The sequence below is a fragment of the Rhinopithecus roxellana genome, chromosome 8 (genome assembly GCF_007565055.1).
Source record: "Rhinopithecus roxellana isolate Shanxi Qingling chromosome 8, ASM756505v1, whole genome shotgun sequence".
Lineage (NCBI taxonomy): Eukaryota > Metazoa > Chordata > Mammalia > Primates > Cercopithecidae > Rhinopithecus > Rhinopithecus roxellana.
Window position 1 is genome coordinate 54,598,203 of NC_044556.1, and position 18,169 is coordinate 54,616,371.

The following is an 18,169-nucleotide window of genomic DNA, read 5'->3' on the forward strand; positions in this document are numbered from 1 at the left end:
CTTGTAGTGCAATGCCCACAGACCAGGTGGATCTGGTTCCTGGAACTCAGGAAGTTGAAGCTTGAGAAGTACAGGCCACCCTTAAGATAGAATCACTGCAGAGGCCAACAGTCTCCACGCCATGGTCATCTGTGAGCCCAGGACATGTTCTGTTCATCTTGTATCGCCAAGGTCTCAGTGAGGATAATGGGCTATTTCCCCACTTGAAAGCAAGAGACACAGAATTATGCCCAGTTTCTCAACCCGTTTACAATTAACAGGAAATATGACCACTTGGGGTTTTTACTGAGCACAGATGAGCAATATTCAGTGTCTGAGGCCTTGATCCTGGGTGGGTTGGTGGGTAACCTCAGCCCTCCTGACCAGGGAGCTTTGTGTGGCTGCCCATGCACCCTCAACAGCCGGGTCGTCTTCCCCGCCTCCTCCATCAACACTTGACTTTCTCAGTCTGTCCCCAACTGTCATGAAATCACAAATGGGCACCAAGAAAAGGTCTTGGACTATGACTTTCCAAGAAGACAACACAGAAGGAACATTGCTTTTTGAGAGCATTCTATTATTCCTTATGAACTTATTAGCATCATACCTTTAGGAGTCCTTGGTTGTAAGCAATAGAAATAGAGTTTTTCTAGCTTAGGCAAAGAGGAATTTATTAGAAGGATACTTGGAAGTTCACAGACTCAAAGAAAAACCTGGAAAATCAGGCCATGGGAAGGCAAAGAACCAGGCTGGCTCTGGGCAGCAGGACATTCTCTTTGAAGATACCTTCATGGGAGCTTCTGTTTCAGCCGTGCATAGCCCCCAGTTGTCTCCATTCAAGACACAAATTTTTTAGGAGAGAGTCTGGTTGGTGAGCTTGTGTCCAAAGACCACCTTGTCACCAGGGTTGGATTCTGTGGTTGACAGCTCCGCCCTAATCACACCAAGTCGGGAAGGGCCAGTTCCCCCAGTGAAGGGCTGCTGAGCAGACAGAAACAAACAAAAACCAAAAAACAAAACCAGATGTCCACTAAAAACATTTCCACTAATATATTTGAAATATGATTCAATTTTCCAAAGTTCAGTTTATATACAACTCTTCACTTAACTGAATTTCTCTTTTCCTCCTACCTGCTGGAAAGTTTAAGGTTCATAGCAAGCATGTAGGATGTCGATGGTGTCCGTGTTGCCTTTGCCTCTCTCCTGGTTCTATTTTATGTTTTTTGTTTTGTTTTGTTTTTTTTTTTTAATGTTCCTTTATCTCTAGTTTGCTGCCTTGGTGTATGCTGTGACTTTTCTTCTTTTTTTTTTTTTTTTCTGGAATAAGGCAGAATATAAATGAGCAGATTATCTGTGACTCTTCAGAAATGCCTTATGGTGTAAAGCAAAGTTTGTCTGTGCTGCGAGTTTTCCCACTGGAAGGGCTTGTAGTCTGGAAGCCAACAGTGACAAAGATGTCGTCGTCGTGGCACGGAATCCCTGGAGTTCTCTACTTTTAAAGCTTTCCCAGAGCGATTAGATGCAGACAAGTTGCATCAAACTTTTACTGCATAGTATTCCTATGGTTAGGGGAATGCAATTTGACCCATGGTAAGACAAGCCAGTTGAGAGAGAGAGAGAGAGGATGAACAAGAACAAAGGGAGGCTGGCTGAGGAAGCCTGGGGCCGGGCCCTGCTCTGGGGTTATTTTCCATGTGACCTCAGCTGAGCTCTCTCTTTCTGGAGGATCCTGCCTGGTTCTGGAACACCAAGGAAAATTTGGCAGTGCCTGAGGGAGTTAAAGTATGGCCAACAGCAGCAGGTGCCAGGAAAGGGCTGGAAAACGCTGGTGAACTTCCCAGAGTCACACAGCAACTTCAGTTATGGTTTGGAGAGGAAAGTCTGGGGTTGGAAAGGAAAGTCTGGGGTTGGAGAGAAAAGTGGGAGGTCTGCCAGCTGCCCTCAGAAGAACCCCAGCTCCAGCCTCCAACCTCTGTGATAAGCCGGCTTTCCCCCCTGAGCCCAGAGGGTAGGAGAGGCCCGAGGGCTGTGCGCTTATCAAGGATGTCTTGGTTGTGGAGATTGGAAACCACTCAGCCTGGTTCAAAGAGAAGCTAGCTGTAAGAGTGCCCCAGGCAGTCCCACAGATACTCAGTGAGGCTTCACACTCCTCTCAGGGACCGGGACAGGAAATTCAGGAACCCTGTCAGTCCTCCCAAAGTGCTCAGGGCCCTCAGAGCACTCTCTCAGTCCTGCTTAGCAGCAGCACAAGGAGCCTCCCCAAGCTGCCCCAGCTCAAGCATCCATGACTCACTGTCCCCCTCAGACTCCCTGAGGGGCTCAGCTCATCTGTCCATGCTGAGCATGTGGACTGACCATATCCACCCGTCATCCAGCCAGCTGTGTAGGAGGAACAGGCCGTGTAGACCCCTAGGCTCATAGGAGGGCTCAATACATGTGGATCCCATTGGGAAGTGTGAACACTGGTTCTTCCTCTAGTCGAAGGGCCACTGAGAGGACCCACAAGAGCTTCAGGGTCCAGATGGACTCCTGTCGAGAGCACTGTGGGAGGGGTTCCTGCACCCCAGGGCCACTGGGCTCAAGGACTCTGAGGACACGAGGTATGTTTTGGTCACTGAAGAAGAGCAATGCTCTATGACTTCCAAAGAAACAGACTCACTTTGCAGGCTGACACCCACGTAGCTCCTCCTAGGGACCTCCTCCAGCATGACTCTCTTGAGACAGAGCTAACCAAGTTCAAGGAACCATGTGAGCCCTCAGAGGGTTATTCAACACTGATTTCACATTGAAGTGGTACTTGAATGCAGAAAGTTGTCTACCCATCAGCTTTACTCCCACCGGGGCCCAAGAGGCCTTTACCAGGAGGCTGCGCTGGCTCCTGTCTCTTCCCTGCCTGTGCTCAAGCTGTTCTCACTCCTGCCATGACTGGACAGGCATCCTTTCCCAGTCACCACCTGATTGACCTCTCCCCCTCCCTTAGGCCTTAACCAAAGCCCACCTCCCGCGGGAAGGCCCCAGTCCCATCCTCTCCTCCGCCTTCTTCTCCCTTGGGCCTCCGCACCTGTGTCTTAGCCTGCTTGGCATCTGGCCGCCTCCCAGCTACTCACGTCTTTGTGTGCTTTCCTCATTAGCCTGGTTGCTGGAGGACATCTCTGTGCCCTGTCACAGCACGGCCAGGAGAGCAGAGGGGCTGAAGGGCTGATGTGGGCTGCCACCAGAGAGCTCCAGTTCTGGTCACACAGAAGGACTTCTGACCCTTCAACAGCCCCTGGAACCCTCCAGGGCCCAGTGGCCCCTAGGTCACCCTGCCCCTCTCTTCCAGCAGTGGAATTCCCCTCCACCCCCGGAAGACCCTGGCCCTGCGCTGACTCCCTCACCTCACAATAGCCACTTCTGTTATGGAGCGGCCATACCCTGCTGTGGCGCATTTTCAGAACAGAAAGGGCCTTCACTGGTACGCCCTTGGGGTTACGGCATTCCTGCAGAACGCACTGGCCTATTCTCTGCAGCTCTGCAGGAGACAGGACCCTGGATACCCAGGGTGAGTCCCACCCTAACTTCTCTCCTCTCTCTTGAAAGAGAAGGGCCAGTAGCTGGCGCTGACCCCAGGCTCTGTCGCCTTTCTCACTCTGAGGAAGCCAGTCCACATTCTGTTCCTCTGTGAGGCCATGCCATTGGTCAGGATGGACATGAAGCAGCGCAGAAAGAAGGGAGTTCAGTCAGACAGTGAGGAGCGGAGGCCCCAGGCCGCTCTTCCGCAGGAAACTGCTGTCTGGAGGCATGCAAGGTGGCTCTCTGCTGTGGAGCACAAAGCATTGTCCTGCGAATCCCCAGAGCACCTGAAACCTAGCTGGCAGGACAGCCTGGGGAGATGACAGTCAGGGAGAGAGGACAGTCTTGGGGGAGAGGACAGTCTGGGGGGAGAGGACAGTCTGAGGGACAGGACAGTCTGAGGGAGAGGACAGTCTTGGGGGAGAGGACAGTCCAGTGTAGGAGGACAGTCCGGGGGGAGAGGAAAGTTCATGGGGAAAGGACAGTCTCGGGAGAGGACAGTCTGATGGACAAGCCCTCTCCCCAACAGGGAAGAAGACAGTCCGGGGGAAGAGGACAGTCTGGAAGCAGAGGACAGGACAGTCTGAGGGAGAGGACAGTCCAGTCTAGGAGGACAGTCCAGGGGGAGAGGAAAGTCCATGGGGAGAGGACAGTCTCGGGGAGAGGAAAGTCTGAGGGAGAGAACAGCCCGAAGGAGAGGACACTCTGGGGGAAGAGGACAATCTGAGGGAGAGGACAGTCCAGGGGAGAGGATAGTTCAGGGGAAAGGACAGTTTGGGACAGTTTGGGGAGGGAGGGCAGTCATGGGGGGAGGACAGTCCAGGGGGAGAGGGCAGTCCAGGGGAGGGGACAGGACATTCTGAGGGAGAGGACATTCTGCGTGGGAGGGCAGCCGTGGGGGGAGAGGGCAGTTGTGGGGGAAGAGGACAGTCCGGGGGAGAGGACAGTCCAGGGGAGAGGACAGCCTCAGCCCAGGTGCCGAGGGGCCTGCCATGCCGCAGAAGAGTGAAACTGGCTGGTAGATACACTCAGCATCATGAAGCACTTGATGTTGACATTAGCTTTGAGTAAGTCCAAAAGGTTCACCTATCTTGACACTGTCAGGAAAACAGCTCCGCTGGTGGGGAGCATTGATCGCAGGCTGGGCTGGTGAGGGTCTTCATACCTGCTGCACCCTTTGCTGTCCCACTAGCGAAGATGGGACCTGCCTGCCCACTCCCAGGGCACACTGAGAAGCAGAGGGGCCATATCACAGGCTGGTATTTTGACTTTGCTGGTGGCTTGTCATAGCAGGTGGGTTATAATCACACCCCCTTGTGAGCCGTCTCCTGATTTTGTACAAAGTTGGAGTCAAATCTTTCCTCTAGGAATTTAAGAACCTGTATAATTTTTCTTGGTTTTGTCTTCAAAGCTTTTTTTTTCCCTCTGTGACTCAATATTTGGATGTCTATCCCTGAGAGAAGCCATTAGAGTAAGATCTAAGATTCAGGCTGGTGCCAGCCTTAGAGAGGGGGGAGCCGCCTCCACCCCAACAGTCACGGAGCCAGAGGCCTGCAACCACAACTCACCTGCCCGTCCCTGGGGCACTGCCCCTCAGCTGCCATGGCAGCACAAGCCCTCTCCTCAACAGGGAGATTTCAAAGAGGGAGGGTCTGGCTTTGCAGCCACAGACCCAGAGCTCCTTTCTCTAGGAACTCTGCAAAGTCTGGAGGGGAGAGAACCTTCAGGACAGAAGGGAATGAACACATAGGTGAACTGTAGTGTCTTTTCCCTTGTCTGAGGGCTGTCGTAAGAAGGGGTGCACTCAGCCTCCCACTGGTCCAAGAGCCTGAAGTGGGGTAGCTTTGGCTGGCCCGCTGTTTGTGTGCTATTCTCTCCCTCCTGATTTACCGTTTCTTCTGTTGCTTCAGGCTTTTTCTGGGTCAGCAGTTATCCTCTTCCCCCATTCCTCACCCAACCCAAACCTTCTCTCCTTTCCTTTGCAGTTCTTTTCACGTCTTTCTGTTTCTGTTTTTGTTTTTCCAGTTCCCTGAGGTCTGGGAGCAGACTCTCCCTCTTGTTCTCTCTGCGCCAGGGCCTCCCCGCCAACTCCTCTCCTCGCTCCCTCTTCTCCTTCTCCCCCTCTGTCCCTCCTCTCCCAGCTCCCTCTCCTTCCAAGAATATGCCATTTCCCAAAAAGTTCCATTTCCACAGCCATGGTTATTTTCATGCATTTCCCCGTTCTAACATCGCAGAGGAATGTCTGACATCATCTCCACAAGTGAATCCAGCACTTTCCAGCCCCCACCCCTACCTCTCTCCCCTCCTTTCTTTCCCAGCTGTTTGCTAGGTTTGGACTTTCATTATCTGAACGCATTTTCTTTTTCTTGTTCCAGGGACCCTACTCCACCCTCAACCTCTAGGATAATGTCGCTCCATAAACATCAGAACTAGGCCTCGAAAGACAGTGTTCATTGGTTCCCAAGCTTTTCTGCACATTAGAATCACCTGGGGAAATGTTCACACTCCTATACCCAGGTCACACCCTGTACCAATTCAGTGAGAATGTCGGGGTGGGAGCCAGGCACCAGTATTTTTTAAAGGTCCCCAGGTGGTTTCAAAGTGTAGCAGAGTTTAAGAACCACCAAGCTAGGACTGAAGTGAAGGGGGTTCCAGCCTTTAGCCAACTCTGCCGTGGAGCCTGGGGCACACACCTTGTCTTCAGAGCTGTGAAGGAGGGGCCAGGAGCATTCTCTCTGGGGTGCCCCTGCCCAGCACTGAGGGTTCTCCCAGCCACCCAGTGAAGACCTGTTCCAGGTCCCACAGCAAAGGGTGCTGGTTCAAAGCAGGGGCTCCCAGGAGTTCAGTGCCCAGGAGAGCCATGGACTTGTGGGGGAGCAAGCAGCTGGTTCTGCCTCTCGTCCTGGTTGTAGCCCCCGAGCCTGGATGGTGGCTGAGTCGACTGAGTGCATGCATCTGATTCCTTAATCAATTCTTTTTTTCTTTTTCTTTTTGCATAGGGTGCGGTAGCTAGCGCAGTGTGACAAATACCAGTCTATCATGCACACTCCTGAAAAGACAGTGTATATTTGTGGCTTTCTAAATGCTCAATAATTCAACGAAATCCTGATTTAGCCTAAAATGCCCAAACCACCATGTCCCAAGTACACTATATCCACAGCACTACTAGAGAAAAAAAATCAAATTCAAGACATCAGTACGGTTCCTGCTCTTCTGGAGCTCACTGTCCCACAGGGATGATAAATGTTTAACCGGTAATTGCAAAGGCGATGAGAGTCAGGAAAGGAGAAGTATGAGATGCTGCTATGGCGACAAAAACAATCTTTCTATGAGTGGCCTTTTCCTTCTTTGGACTGTTTGTGCCCTGCTGACTTGTGCCGGATGATAAATCCTGGGAAGACGGAATCAGCCCCAACCATGCTGCTACTTGCAATGTGCTTCTAGTTGTGCTCCCTTAAGTGGTGACCTGTAGAGCCATTTAAAACAAGAGATTAAGTGTTTCAGCATCTTTCCTGCTCATATTGTCTAAATTAAGATGAATTTCCAGCTCCCCCAAGCTGGCGATTTGATGGAAACAGCCTAGCTGGATGTGTGGAGGTTGCTGTAATTCTGTCTTCCTAAAGGCTGCCAGGCTGAAAGAGGCAACGTGTTGATCTGATGTGAATGAGTGGCTTAGCAGAGGAGAATTCCAGCAGCACCAGGAAACCAGAGACAATATGGCGAAATGGACTGTTTGATGTCCTGGGGCCAGCAGCCAAGTGAGTGGGTGAGATCTGGGCTCATGACAAAGATGCTGGCCATGAACTTCCCACCCCCAAACTCTCCTGAGAGCAGCTTGTGTCCAACTGAACTTTCTTTTTCAGACTGACCAGAAATCTTACCCTCGCCTGGAAATGGTCTTTACTCTTCTGTGGGGACAGAAGGGTGACCACAGAGTCCCAGGGAAGAGACATCACTCGTGTCTCTAGACATGTGAAGGATATGTCAAGGATGTTGTCTAGTTCATCATCTACATGGTTTCCCACAGCTCCATGATAGATGTTGGAACTTCACACAACACTTAGAACTGGTGGCAAAGGTTTAAATTCCGGGGCCATTGCCTCTAGCCCACTATGAAGAAATGCAGCCCAAGAATCGAAGCTCCATGAGGTGCTCAGGCAATGGAGATAACCTCGGAGGCTTCAGAAGTCAAGCAGGACACCTAGGGAAGGAGCATCTGAGATGGCTTTTGAGGCTCTCTGTTCTTCCTTTGTACCCAGTTGATGTTTGCAGAAATATGGACCATACCATAAATAATTGGCAACAGTATTTTCTGTTAGCCTGGCAAGGTCCCCCTTCTAAATGGATACAGCTTTTAGGACTGACACTGCTGCACTCAATCTTACAAGATGATCCATTTATTAATATGGTGTGTTGTATTTATTTTACAGATATGTCCTTCACTTCTGAAACAAACCATTTCAATTTTGAGTCTGCAGATTAGTGATCTCTTACATAAACATCTCTATTTCATAGTCCAGCATCCACATCAGCAGTTAATTCTGCAACGAAAACTTTCTATAGAAGTAGAACTTGTAATCACAAGGCAGACGATGGATACATCCTTGGATGGAGCTGGATGCCACACTTGGGTGGGCTCTTGGGTATGAATAGAGTAGGAGAGTTGGGAGAGCCTAGGATCTTCAATTATGGAGGAACCAGCTTGTATCCACTCCACTGGGTAAACTCATCCAAGATGGAGACAAGGACTGAGGTCTAGAAGAATTGGTGCAGCAGCCCAGCATGGGCTCTGCATGCAGCCAGCATTGAGTTACGCCTTCTGAGTCACTCACAGAAAACCCTTGGGTACTGCTGGACCTTGCCTCTTAGCGACTCTCCCTCTTTCCTGAACATGCTTCAACACCCTGGTTGCCCGTGTTGTGTGGCTTGGTTTCTTCCTCACTCATTTGTCTCTTTATGACTTCAAAGGATGAACCATGATGTAGCATAGTAGAAAGAATGTGGCTTTAAAACCATGACAGACTTAATTTCAAATCTCAACTCTGCTATGTATTAGTTGTGAGATCCTGGGCAAGTTATTTAATCTCTTGTGACTATTTCTTCATCTGTAATTCACAGACATGGGTATTAATATTATTATGTCGATGATGAAGGCTTGCTGCAAAGCTCAAATGAGCTAATGCTTGTAAAGTCTTAGCATGATGCCTGGAAGGTTAAGTCTTCAATAAGCATCAGCTCCTACTATGAACTGAACCAAGAGCAGGGTTCTCTTTAGGCATTTGTACAGATCACGCTGAATGAATATGATGGAGTGAAATATGCTATAGGTTTCCTATGGTGAGCAAAACATTGGAAGGGATTTAAATCTCTACCAAAATTGGACCAGTTAGGTAAATTACAGGGTAAATGCTAAAGAAGCCCTCTATTTTTGATACCATGTATTATATAACCCAAATGTCATTTGTGGTTACCCTTTGAGATTCAAAAATTGACTTGAACCATATCCCACATAGAGTGAGAAGTCCCAGGGGGACAATGCCATAAAGATTGAGGGTGGGGGGTGGGGGTTGAAGCAAGTTTTTATTGCCCTATTTCACCTGACGTCCACTGACACTTCAGTGTATGAATTATCTTGCTGTGCTTTTTCTTCACTAGTTATACCACATTGAGTCCCATCCTCAGTCTCTCACTCCCAAGGCAACAATTGATACAAAACTGTGTATCTGCTTTTACTGAAGAGTTGGGGCAATGAAGAGGATTTGCATTTCAGCATCACAGTTTGTAAAAGTCCTTTGCCCTCCTGCCACCAGGGGGTCTTTTCACGACACTCCCCTCAGGGGCTTTAGTCTCCAGCCCTATTGCTTGGTCCCATTCCTTTTTTCTGCTGTCAACTCTCTACCCTCCAATCTCTGCTAACTTTCTCTGCAGAAGAGGTGATTTGAGGTTGGTCTCCTTCTAGATGGCGGGGGGTGGGTGGGTGGGTGGGTCTCATTTTCTAAATAAGTCCATTAAAGTATCTTCTGAAACAAATGTAGTTTTGCCTCTCAGAGAACGCTGATGTTATTGTCATTTTGTAATTTATGTATATGGCTCCATGGGCTGACTGTGAGCTCTTTTAGGGCATGACCTTATGCCAGATCTATGTATCAGGAGGTGGAATAATATAGTGGTGAATAATTCACATAATTGGCTGGGCCCAAATATTGGGTCCACTATTTTTTATTTTTATTTTGAGATAGGGTCTCACTCTGTCGCCCAGGCAGGAGTGCAGTGGTGTGATCTCGGTTCATTGCAACCTCCACCTCCTGGGTTCAAGTGATCCTCCCACTTCAGCTCCCCATGTAGCTTGTAGCTGGGATTACAGGCACCCGCCACCATGCCTGGCTAATTTTTGTATTTTTTGTAGAGACAAGGTTTCACCATTTTGCTTGGCTGGTCTCGAACTCCTGAGCTCAAGTAATCCACCTGCCTTGGCCTCCCAGAGTGCTAGGATTACAGGCGTGAGCCACTGCACCTGGCCAGCTCCATTACTTATTAATAACCATCTTACAAAATAGGATGTAGAGAAGATTGAAATAAGATAATATAGTTAAACCAGTGTCGGAGGCATTCATTGGGTGTTCAGCAAATGCCTGCATTAATTACTCCTGGACGGATCCCTTGCTGTCAGTCTGCAGTGACTAGTTTCAAGTGTGGTGGCATTTGCCATTGCAAGCTAGGAAAAGGCCTTTGGTGAGGACAAGATGTGTGACTGAGTAACCCAGTTTCCTGAAGACATAGAAAGATAAAATATGGGTTTTTCGATTTTTTTTTTCCTTGATAAGATTGTAGTTTAAATATCTGGACACTTAAATAAAGGAAATTTTTACTTAATTAGGCTTGGGAGAAGAGTGGAAAATAGTTCAACAGTTTCATCTTAACAGTAACACAAGCCACAAAGCTTTTTCAGGCTTCCTTTCTCATTACTAATCCTCCAACACTGAAGATTCATTTGGGGGCTTTTTTCTCTCTTTCTACAAACAGAATAAAACAAGGTAAGTTTAAAAATTCTTTATTTGAATTTTAGAGAAATAACAGGTATTATATTATAAAGACTTGCTTGAAAGTATGAAATAGTCTGCTGTTATTATTTCTTTAGGTTTTGCAAACCAACATCATTATTAAGGGAGAGAATGGTACATCTCTCCTCCTCATCTTTAACACGTTCTTCAATTGGCATGGGTACAACCTGAGCAAAAAGATCCTGGTGAAACGGTATCTCTGACACTCCCTCCTCAGTTCTAACAGCTCCATGGATGAAGCCCTACTGGACTTAGACCAGCCATACTTGCCAAAGTGGTAACAGGAAACCAGTGCCTCAAAGGCTAGTAGTGCATAGTAGTTTTCATCTAAAGCTCTGTTTCCCCATCATCTCCTCTGTCCTGGTGACTGGCCTGGAAATTATGGCAAGTATGAGTTAAAATGGACCAATATACAATTGCTGTGAAAGTCAACCTGCTAATCTCTAGCTGGGATTAACATAAAGGGGATATGCCAAGCCTCCTGGTTTATTCAACTTCATCGAGAGCAAACAGCACAACAGTGTTGTTTGTTGGCCTTGGCAAATGATAAACTATGATTTATTTACTCCTTAGTTACCAAGCCTAACATAATTAAAAGTATTTTAGTGTGCTAAATCCCTAATGCTTAAAGTTAGCAAACCAATATGTTGAGAATGGCATCTACTGTGTGACAGTGGCTGGCCATGACATGGATTCATACGTAAGATCAAATTTCCTAATCAGATACCTTTGTCATTCTTCTTTGCATAAATTTGATTGCATCTAATAATACAGATATTAGAATAAACTGCCGAAAGTTCTAGTCTTACCCAAAATAAACTGTTTTAAGCTTAGTCATTAAAAAGATAAGAACAGAACACACTTTACTTTCTTTTTCTTAGGTAGGAGAAAACTGCTTTTCTTTTACAAGCATAGTTCCTTTCGGATTCTGGCAACATCTTTTTGGATAGTCCAGTATGGTTTTCTAGAAAATTAAAAATCAATCCCAGTCCCTGTGAGTGGAAGGAAATGGGAATATTCACTTCCAAATGTTATTAGGGGTGGGAATGAACATTTCTTATATTTCATTCTCTATCTTTTAGGCTTTATTCTTGTTTTTAAAAGTTATAATTGGTATTCATATTAGCAGCAACAATCCTAATTTCTGTAAGTTAGAACGACTCAAGACTGATGAAAACAACATTTTTGGTAAGGAATATGGAGTCCACAGATGGTAATAAGTATCTATCAATTTTGGCAATTAACAATCTTATTTAAGAGGTTAATTGGCATGAAATAGCCAATAGTTAATTGGTATGAAATAGCAAATAGCCAATGAAAAGATCTCAGTCAGCTGAAGGAAGCTGAGTCAGCCCATCAGTATGCAGTGGAAAGAGGGCTTTCATGGCTGGAAAATTTCCCATGACTTCAGAGTGAAAGGGGGCATCGGATCAGGCTCTAGCTCTTCAGGCTGTGAAAGCAAAAGTGGTTACTTCTAATATGTTGTTGAAAGTGAAAGTCACTTTGAAACTTTGCAATGTGTTAGAAAGTCAAATACAATTGCAAGTTTTTCCTGTAATACATTTCTGTCAAGTTTCACAACCTGAGCTTAGTAAAATGGCAAGAATCAAAAAATAGTAGCAAAGTGGCAAAGAGCTTGAGAGTTTTCCAGTTTTAACGATGTTAAATGCTGCCACGGCAGTCTCACCAGCATCTTGCTGCGGTGACTACCGGGGAATACACACTGGGGAGGAAGGTTCAGGCCAAGAGGATTTAATCAGGATGATGTCTCTTTAAAAAATGATTTGAAAAATCAATTTGAATCCCAAGTTCCTTGTCTGTTTCTAAATTTACTTGGAACGCTTAAGAATGACTCACATAACATTGCTTTCAAATACCTCCATGTCTACTTCTTACTGGCAAGAAATGGCAAAGAAATGCCAGTTTTGTGCTGGAACTTGTAGTCATTTTTTTGTTTTTAAATTAGATGATGCTCTGAGTTTTATAATTATGGTCTGAGTTTTATAATTATGGGGGATTTTTTACTTGTGAAAACACAAATCCCACCCAAAACTCAATGTGAAATTTCTATACTACAAGCATGGCAAACAACAGGTTTGTTTCAAGGTTGATCCTTTCACATTAACTCCTAACTTTGGAGTTAGTTTACACTGACACTCTAACAAAGCTGTGTCCCTGTACTGCTGGACATAAGTCAACCCCAAAGGGACAAGCTCCTAACATCTGACTCAGTAGTTAACATGAGGAAACATCCACTTACTTCCATTAAGCCTTAAAAATTTGGGACTTGCAGAAAGACTGTTCCCATCAGCCTCCACCATTACTTCTCAAGACTGTATTATTGTCAGCTCAAAGAGCACAAAATCATCTAATAACAGGAGGACCTGCCTCCTCCATGAGTTTATCTAATTGTCTCATAAGCTTGCAAAATCCCATTTAAAATTTAATAAATAAAAAAATACACATATTACCCACAATTTCTGGCTGCAACCCCCAAAAGGCAATCCCACCACAAAAAAAAATAATAATAATAATCTGGCATGGCAACTTCTTATTTCCTAAAGGGCCTTGTGCATACAAACATTAAAATAAAAATGACGATTGTGCCTAGGGATTCATTATAGCTTTGCCAGCAATTTAAAAAGTAGACTACTTCTTTGCATTTGTCAATTTCCTTTCACTCATTTCCTGAAACTCTACCCTTAGGAGAATCCTGTTCCCTCATCTCAAAGATCCATTCAAGAACAGGCAATGACAAAGAGCAGAAGGGATAGTGAGACAGAAAAGAAGGCAAAGCTCCCAGGCTGCTCTGGGCGGCACCTCACAGGCACCCCTAGTTCTGTGGCAGGGCTGCCCATCTGCTACCACCTTCCTGCTCTTCAGTGGAGACTCCCTCCCAACCGCTACCCAAAGACAGGGACTAACATTGGTGAATACGACATAACCAAAATCTTCCATCTGAGGAGTTGGTAAAATGATCACAGAAAAAGCTGGGAATCGAGAGATGAAGTAAAAGTGAAGCACTAAGAACAAGAAGGCCATGAGATAGGTCCTTCTCCTGTGATTCTATGTCATGGAGAGGAGGGAAACTCTATTTATAACCACCCCACACAAACCAGGTTTACACTGACCATGATAACGTATGACAGTTCCAGCAGATGAGCAGCTTGGGGATGACTACGTTGCCACTGTCTACTAGCCATGGTCACAGCCTCTGGTGTGGCTAATTCATATTACAGTAATGGGAAGGGGCAGGGTCAGGAGAAATATCCCACGATAAGACTGCCCAGTCACCTGAAGGTCTTCTGGGCATTTGCCTTATATTCCTTGGCACCCATTAGAAGAATGGTCCCCAGGGAAAATGGTTCTTGTCTGAAAATCACCCAGGATAGCCAAATCTAAGGGAAGTGCTGCACTGACTTAAAAAAGTTTGTAATGTGCAAAAAGAGGAAGGTTAATTAGCACTTTTCAAACTCCAGAATCCCAGGTAATACAACAATAAAGCCCTCCTTTTCCCCGCTCACAAAAGTTGAACTGATTTCCTTGGAAAGCATTTAACTAGCTTGGACAAAAAGGCACCAGTCCAGAGAGTTAGAAGTGCTGATGGTTCTTTAAAATTATTTAGGAGCCAGGCCTAATTTCACAGGCAGAAAACTAGCTAGCTATGTATAATCCTTGAGAGGTTGCTATAATTTCTCTTTCCCTTTCTTGCAAGCAAGAAGAGAAACTGATTGCTATAGTGTGGAACAAGAATAAATCTGACAAAGGCAAGTCAATGGGGGTGAGAAACAGTGTTTGTAGATGAGTTACATCAAAAAATGGAAAAGTTTTGTAGGAGAGGGAGGAAGACTCACTTTAGAAACTGAAGGCAGAACATTAGAGCGGACATCACTGTCTCAGATCCATTTCTATGAATTTATCAAATGAAACATAATTGTCTACTATGGTAAAAAAAAAGAGGCATAGTACAGTAAAAATGAACACAACTTTTTTTTTTTTTTAACCATGGGAGAACAAAAGATTTAATTCCTTCACTGTCTTTTCATTTGAGAAACTGAAAATCGTTGCCATATTATGGGATGCATTCCCTCAGCAAGAATCCACATTCAGTAATCAGGATTGTTTTAAGGAGCAAATACTTGTCAATTCTCCAGTGAAAAAGCTTTTGTCTTGTTTAAGTCTAAAGTTACTTCCATGTTCCTCAGCTGATTTTGGTATAATTTCAATAGAAGAATGAATAAAAATGAAAGCTTTGTCCTGTGGTCCATGAGGACCTATACCAGATTAGTAAAGAGAAAATACAAGTATGTGTGCTGATACTTGGTGGCCTAGAGTCCTCAAAATAAACAATAGCTGTGGCTTTAATCTCATACTGCAATCACATCGAACTTTCCATCTTTGAAACATGTGTATTAATGGAGCTATCTCCTCTCTTCAAACCCCACCACTGGCCCTTCCCTTACCCTTCTATTTTCTCAAATTTGTACACATTCCTTGACCCACTTTGTTTAGGTGTGAGCCACAAATCCTAAGTAAAGATAAACTTTACCAACTGGGAGTTTTTCCTTTAGAAAGGTCCAAATTGTTTTGACTGTTTTTGGAGTGTTTTTGGCCGTTTTGGTTTTGAAATGTGTTTTCTCAAATAAGCACAATATCCAGAATGAGTTTGCACTAAATGAATGAAAAATCGAATCAGTGGAAACCATTTGAACATGCATGTGCGGCATAGCTTTAAATAAAATTCACTTTATGAATCAATAAGTGAAATGGCAAGGTGGATATTATTTGAAAGAAGATGACTGTTTAAACACAAAACCAACACAGAGGGAAGAGAGGTTTAGAAAGGTACAGAAAAAAAATCTACACCAGGTAACACCGGAGGATGCAGGGCTACATTTGCCACTGAAGAAACATTGTTCTCTTGCGTCTGAATTCCAGTGCTTTCCAAATAGATGGGTAGATGATGAAAAATGGAGCAGCTTCTTTTATTTCTTCTTCTTTCCTCCTTGAATTCTAGTACAAGACAGTTCTCTGCCTGCCACCAAGGCAGAAAGCAGCATTTCGCTCACCTGCTCTTCAGCCTGGCAGGGTCCCACGCTCAGTTTTCCAGCATAGCTGCAGGGTACTATTGTAATGACTCAGGGATGGTGCTGACAGCATGGGCTGCCTCTGTGGCTGCAGGAGGGGAGCCAAAGAAGGTGTTGGTTTGATTCCTCTGCTGATCTCGGAGGTAAGGAGGAACTGATGAGCTTTTGATGTGGAGGATCCTGGTGTCCATCACCTGACAGTCAATCTGCATCATCACTTCGTAGTCCTGCCCATTGATCACATTCTCTGCAGACAGGAATACACACAAAGAATAAATATTCAATAGAATGTGCATCTCTGCCATAAGCTTCAGCCCCAGAGAGAAATGTGTTTTAAGCATGTGAACTGTCAATAAACTTTCAAGGGTACAAAGGCACTCTCAGTCACTAAGCAGAGCTACAGGTGGGCGGGGTGCCAGGATGGCCTGTCCTCTCCCAATTCTAGCTCCCAAACAACCTCCATTGACTAAACAAGGGCTAAAGCAACTGCCAGGGTTAATAACGCCACAGAGCATCTGTCTGCAGACATCGTATATCTTGCATGCTTTCCATGCAGTGTATTACTCTGGTTAGAGCAACTGGAACAGAAGGGGTTTTTAGTGGGGAATAAAGAGAATTCCTAAGTCCTCCTTCCTGCCTTCAACAATGGGAAGAAACAACTGTCAAAAGGACCAGCATTCCATGCGAATGGTAAGGAGATACTGGCCAAGTGTGCTTAGCTCCTATTCATCAGTAATATTTCTGACTTCATTAAGACACTTCCAACTACGAATGTAAAGGTTTGCCATTAGAAGCGCAAGGTACAGTGAAAACTGACAAGTTATAGACATCTGACAATTATGCTCTTTTCCAGAGATCACTTCTCTTCCATATTGAGGAGATCTTTATTTCCAGAGTTCCTGGTTCCAGGCACAAAGTGTCAAGTACAATTCCAACATGGAATTAAAGGGAGTCTCTAGAACTTGCAGGTAAGCTAGAGAGTATGTGCAGAGGGAATGGGAAAACCATGCGGAGTCATGCTTTCTACATAAGGGGCAACCCATTATCATGAGTTTAAATACACACACAGACTATATTCCACTCCTACTTCCTATGAGGATAAAAGCTCTTGATTTTAGGGAGAGGACTAAATTACTCCCTGATTTGTAATTCTGGGTGGTCATTTTCCAACTTGTAGTCAATGAAACTTAGACATAAAACTGATGAGAAAATTATAAATAGATAATATTTTTCAAGCCCAGCTGAATAATCACAGCAATACAGTAAAAAGATGTGTGAACATGGAAGAATTCTGAGTAGGTAACAAGGCATCTGAGTTTGGCATTTTCATCCATGAATCCAGAGCAGGGTGTGGGGCTGGGGAAGAACTGCTGGTGACAGCCTCATTCTGTACTGCCTTTCTACGAAGATGACACACAGCCAACCAATGATTTTTAAAATTAAATGTTTGGCTTTTTCAAGACAAAGAATTGAATTTAAATGTAGAATTATTTCGATTCTACTTTTTTTTTTTTTTTTTTTTTTAATTTTAACTTTGACACTGAGCATGCCAAGCATTACAAATCTGGAGGAAGAAAATCCAAAGTCTGACATTTGATCTTCAGATTCCATTGTTATGTACGGGACAACTACGCTATGGAGCTTGTCACTTAGGGAGCTAAAACAGGATTTTGGAGATCATCTAGTCCAGGGTGTCCTAAATTTGGGTCTAATTTATAGACTTCAGGGAGCCTGTAAGTTCCCTGAAATTGTATGCAAAGTTTTGTGTGTGCATGTTTTTGGAGAGAGGGGCCATCAGATTCTGAATGGGGTCTGTGACCCCCAAAAGTTAAAAATTACTAGACAGTTCTAATCTACCAATTCTAAGTGCCTTGAGCAGATGATATATTCTATTTTGAATCCGACAGAATACATAATTCCTCCACTTCTGTTGGTCACTCATTTGTTCCAATGTTTAAAATAGTCTTCATTGATGATAAATTTCCCATTACCAGTCTTGAAAATCTCTTCCATTATAGTTGAAGTTAATTTCCTTCTTTCCCAGACTCAGCAGGGATGAAGAACAGCTGGTTGCTGCTATGTATTAACTAACCCTACCTATTCTTTAAGACCACTGTTATGGAAGCTTAACTCCAATTTCACAAGTACAGCTGCTTTGCAATGGCTATTACTTATCTTTACAGAAATAAATTTGAAAGTCTGTAAGTTAGCCAATGTTTCTCATCACAGTGTTTTCCAAAAAGTAGGAGATGAAAGAAAGAAATCTTGTTAATGTGCTTGGAGTCATTTCATTTAGAACACGTGACTAAGTTCAGATTTCAAGGCGCCACACCAGTCATTTCCTTTTGGAACCATAGTCCCTCTCTCCCCATTTTAGAAAAACTGAAGGGCTGTGTGTGTGTGTGTGTGTGTGTGTGTGTGTGTATGCGCATGCACTGTGGAAGACCAAATAATGGAAAACACATGTATCAGAGACATGCAATACACATT

The 18,169-nt window shown here is 44.9% G+C and overlaps 1 protein-coding gene across 2 annotated transcripts in view; it reads right to left on the reverse strand.

Moving 5' to 3' along the window:
- Positions 1-10,566: 10,566 nt before the first annotated feature.
- The window catches only part of ATF6 (activating transcription factor 6), a 238,974-nt gene continuing 231,371 nt past the window's right edge, over positions 10,567-18,169 (reverse strand). The window contains exon 16 of one of the 2 annotated variants that reach the window (XM_030935786.1): positions 10,567-15,926. In XM_030935786.1, coding sequence (XP_030791646.1) covers positions 15,718-15,926 — 209 coding nt within the window. In that variant the 3' untranslated portion in view covers positions 10,567-15,717. The remainder of the gene's footprint in view (positions 15,927-18,169) is intronic. The other variant, XM_010373615.2, reaches the window with a different exon arrangement.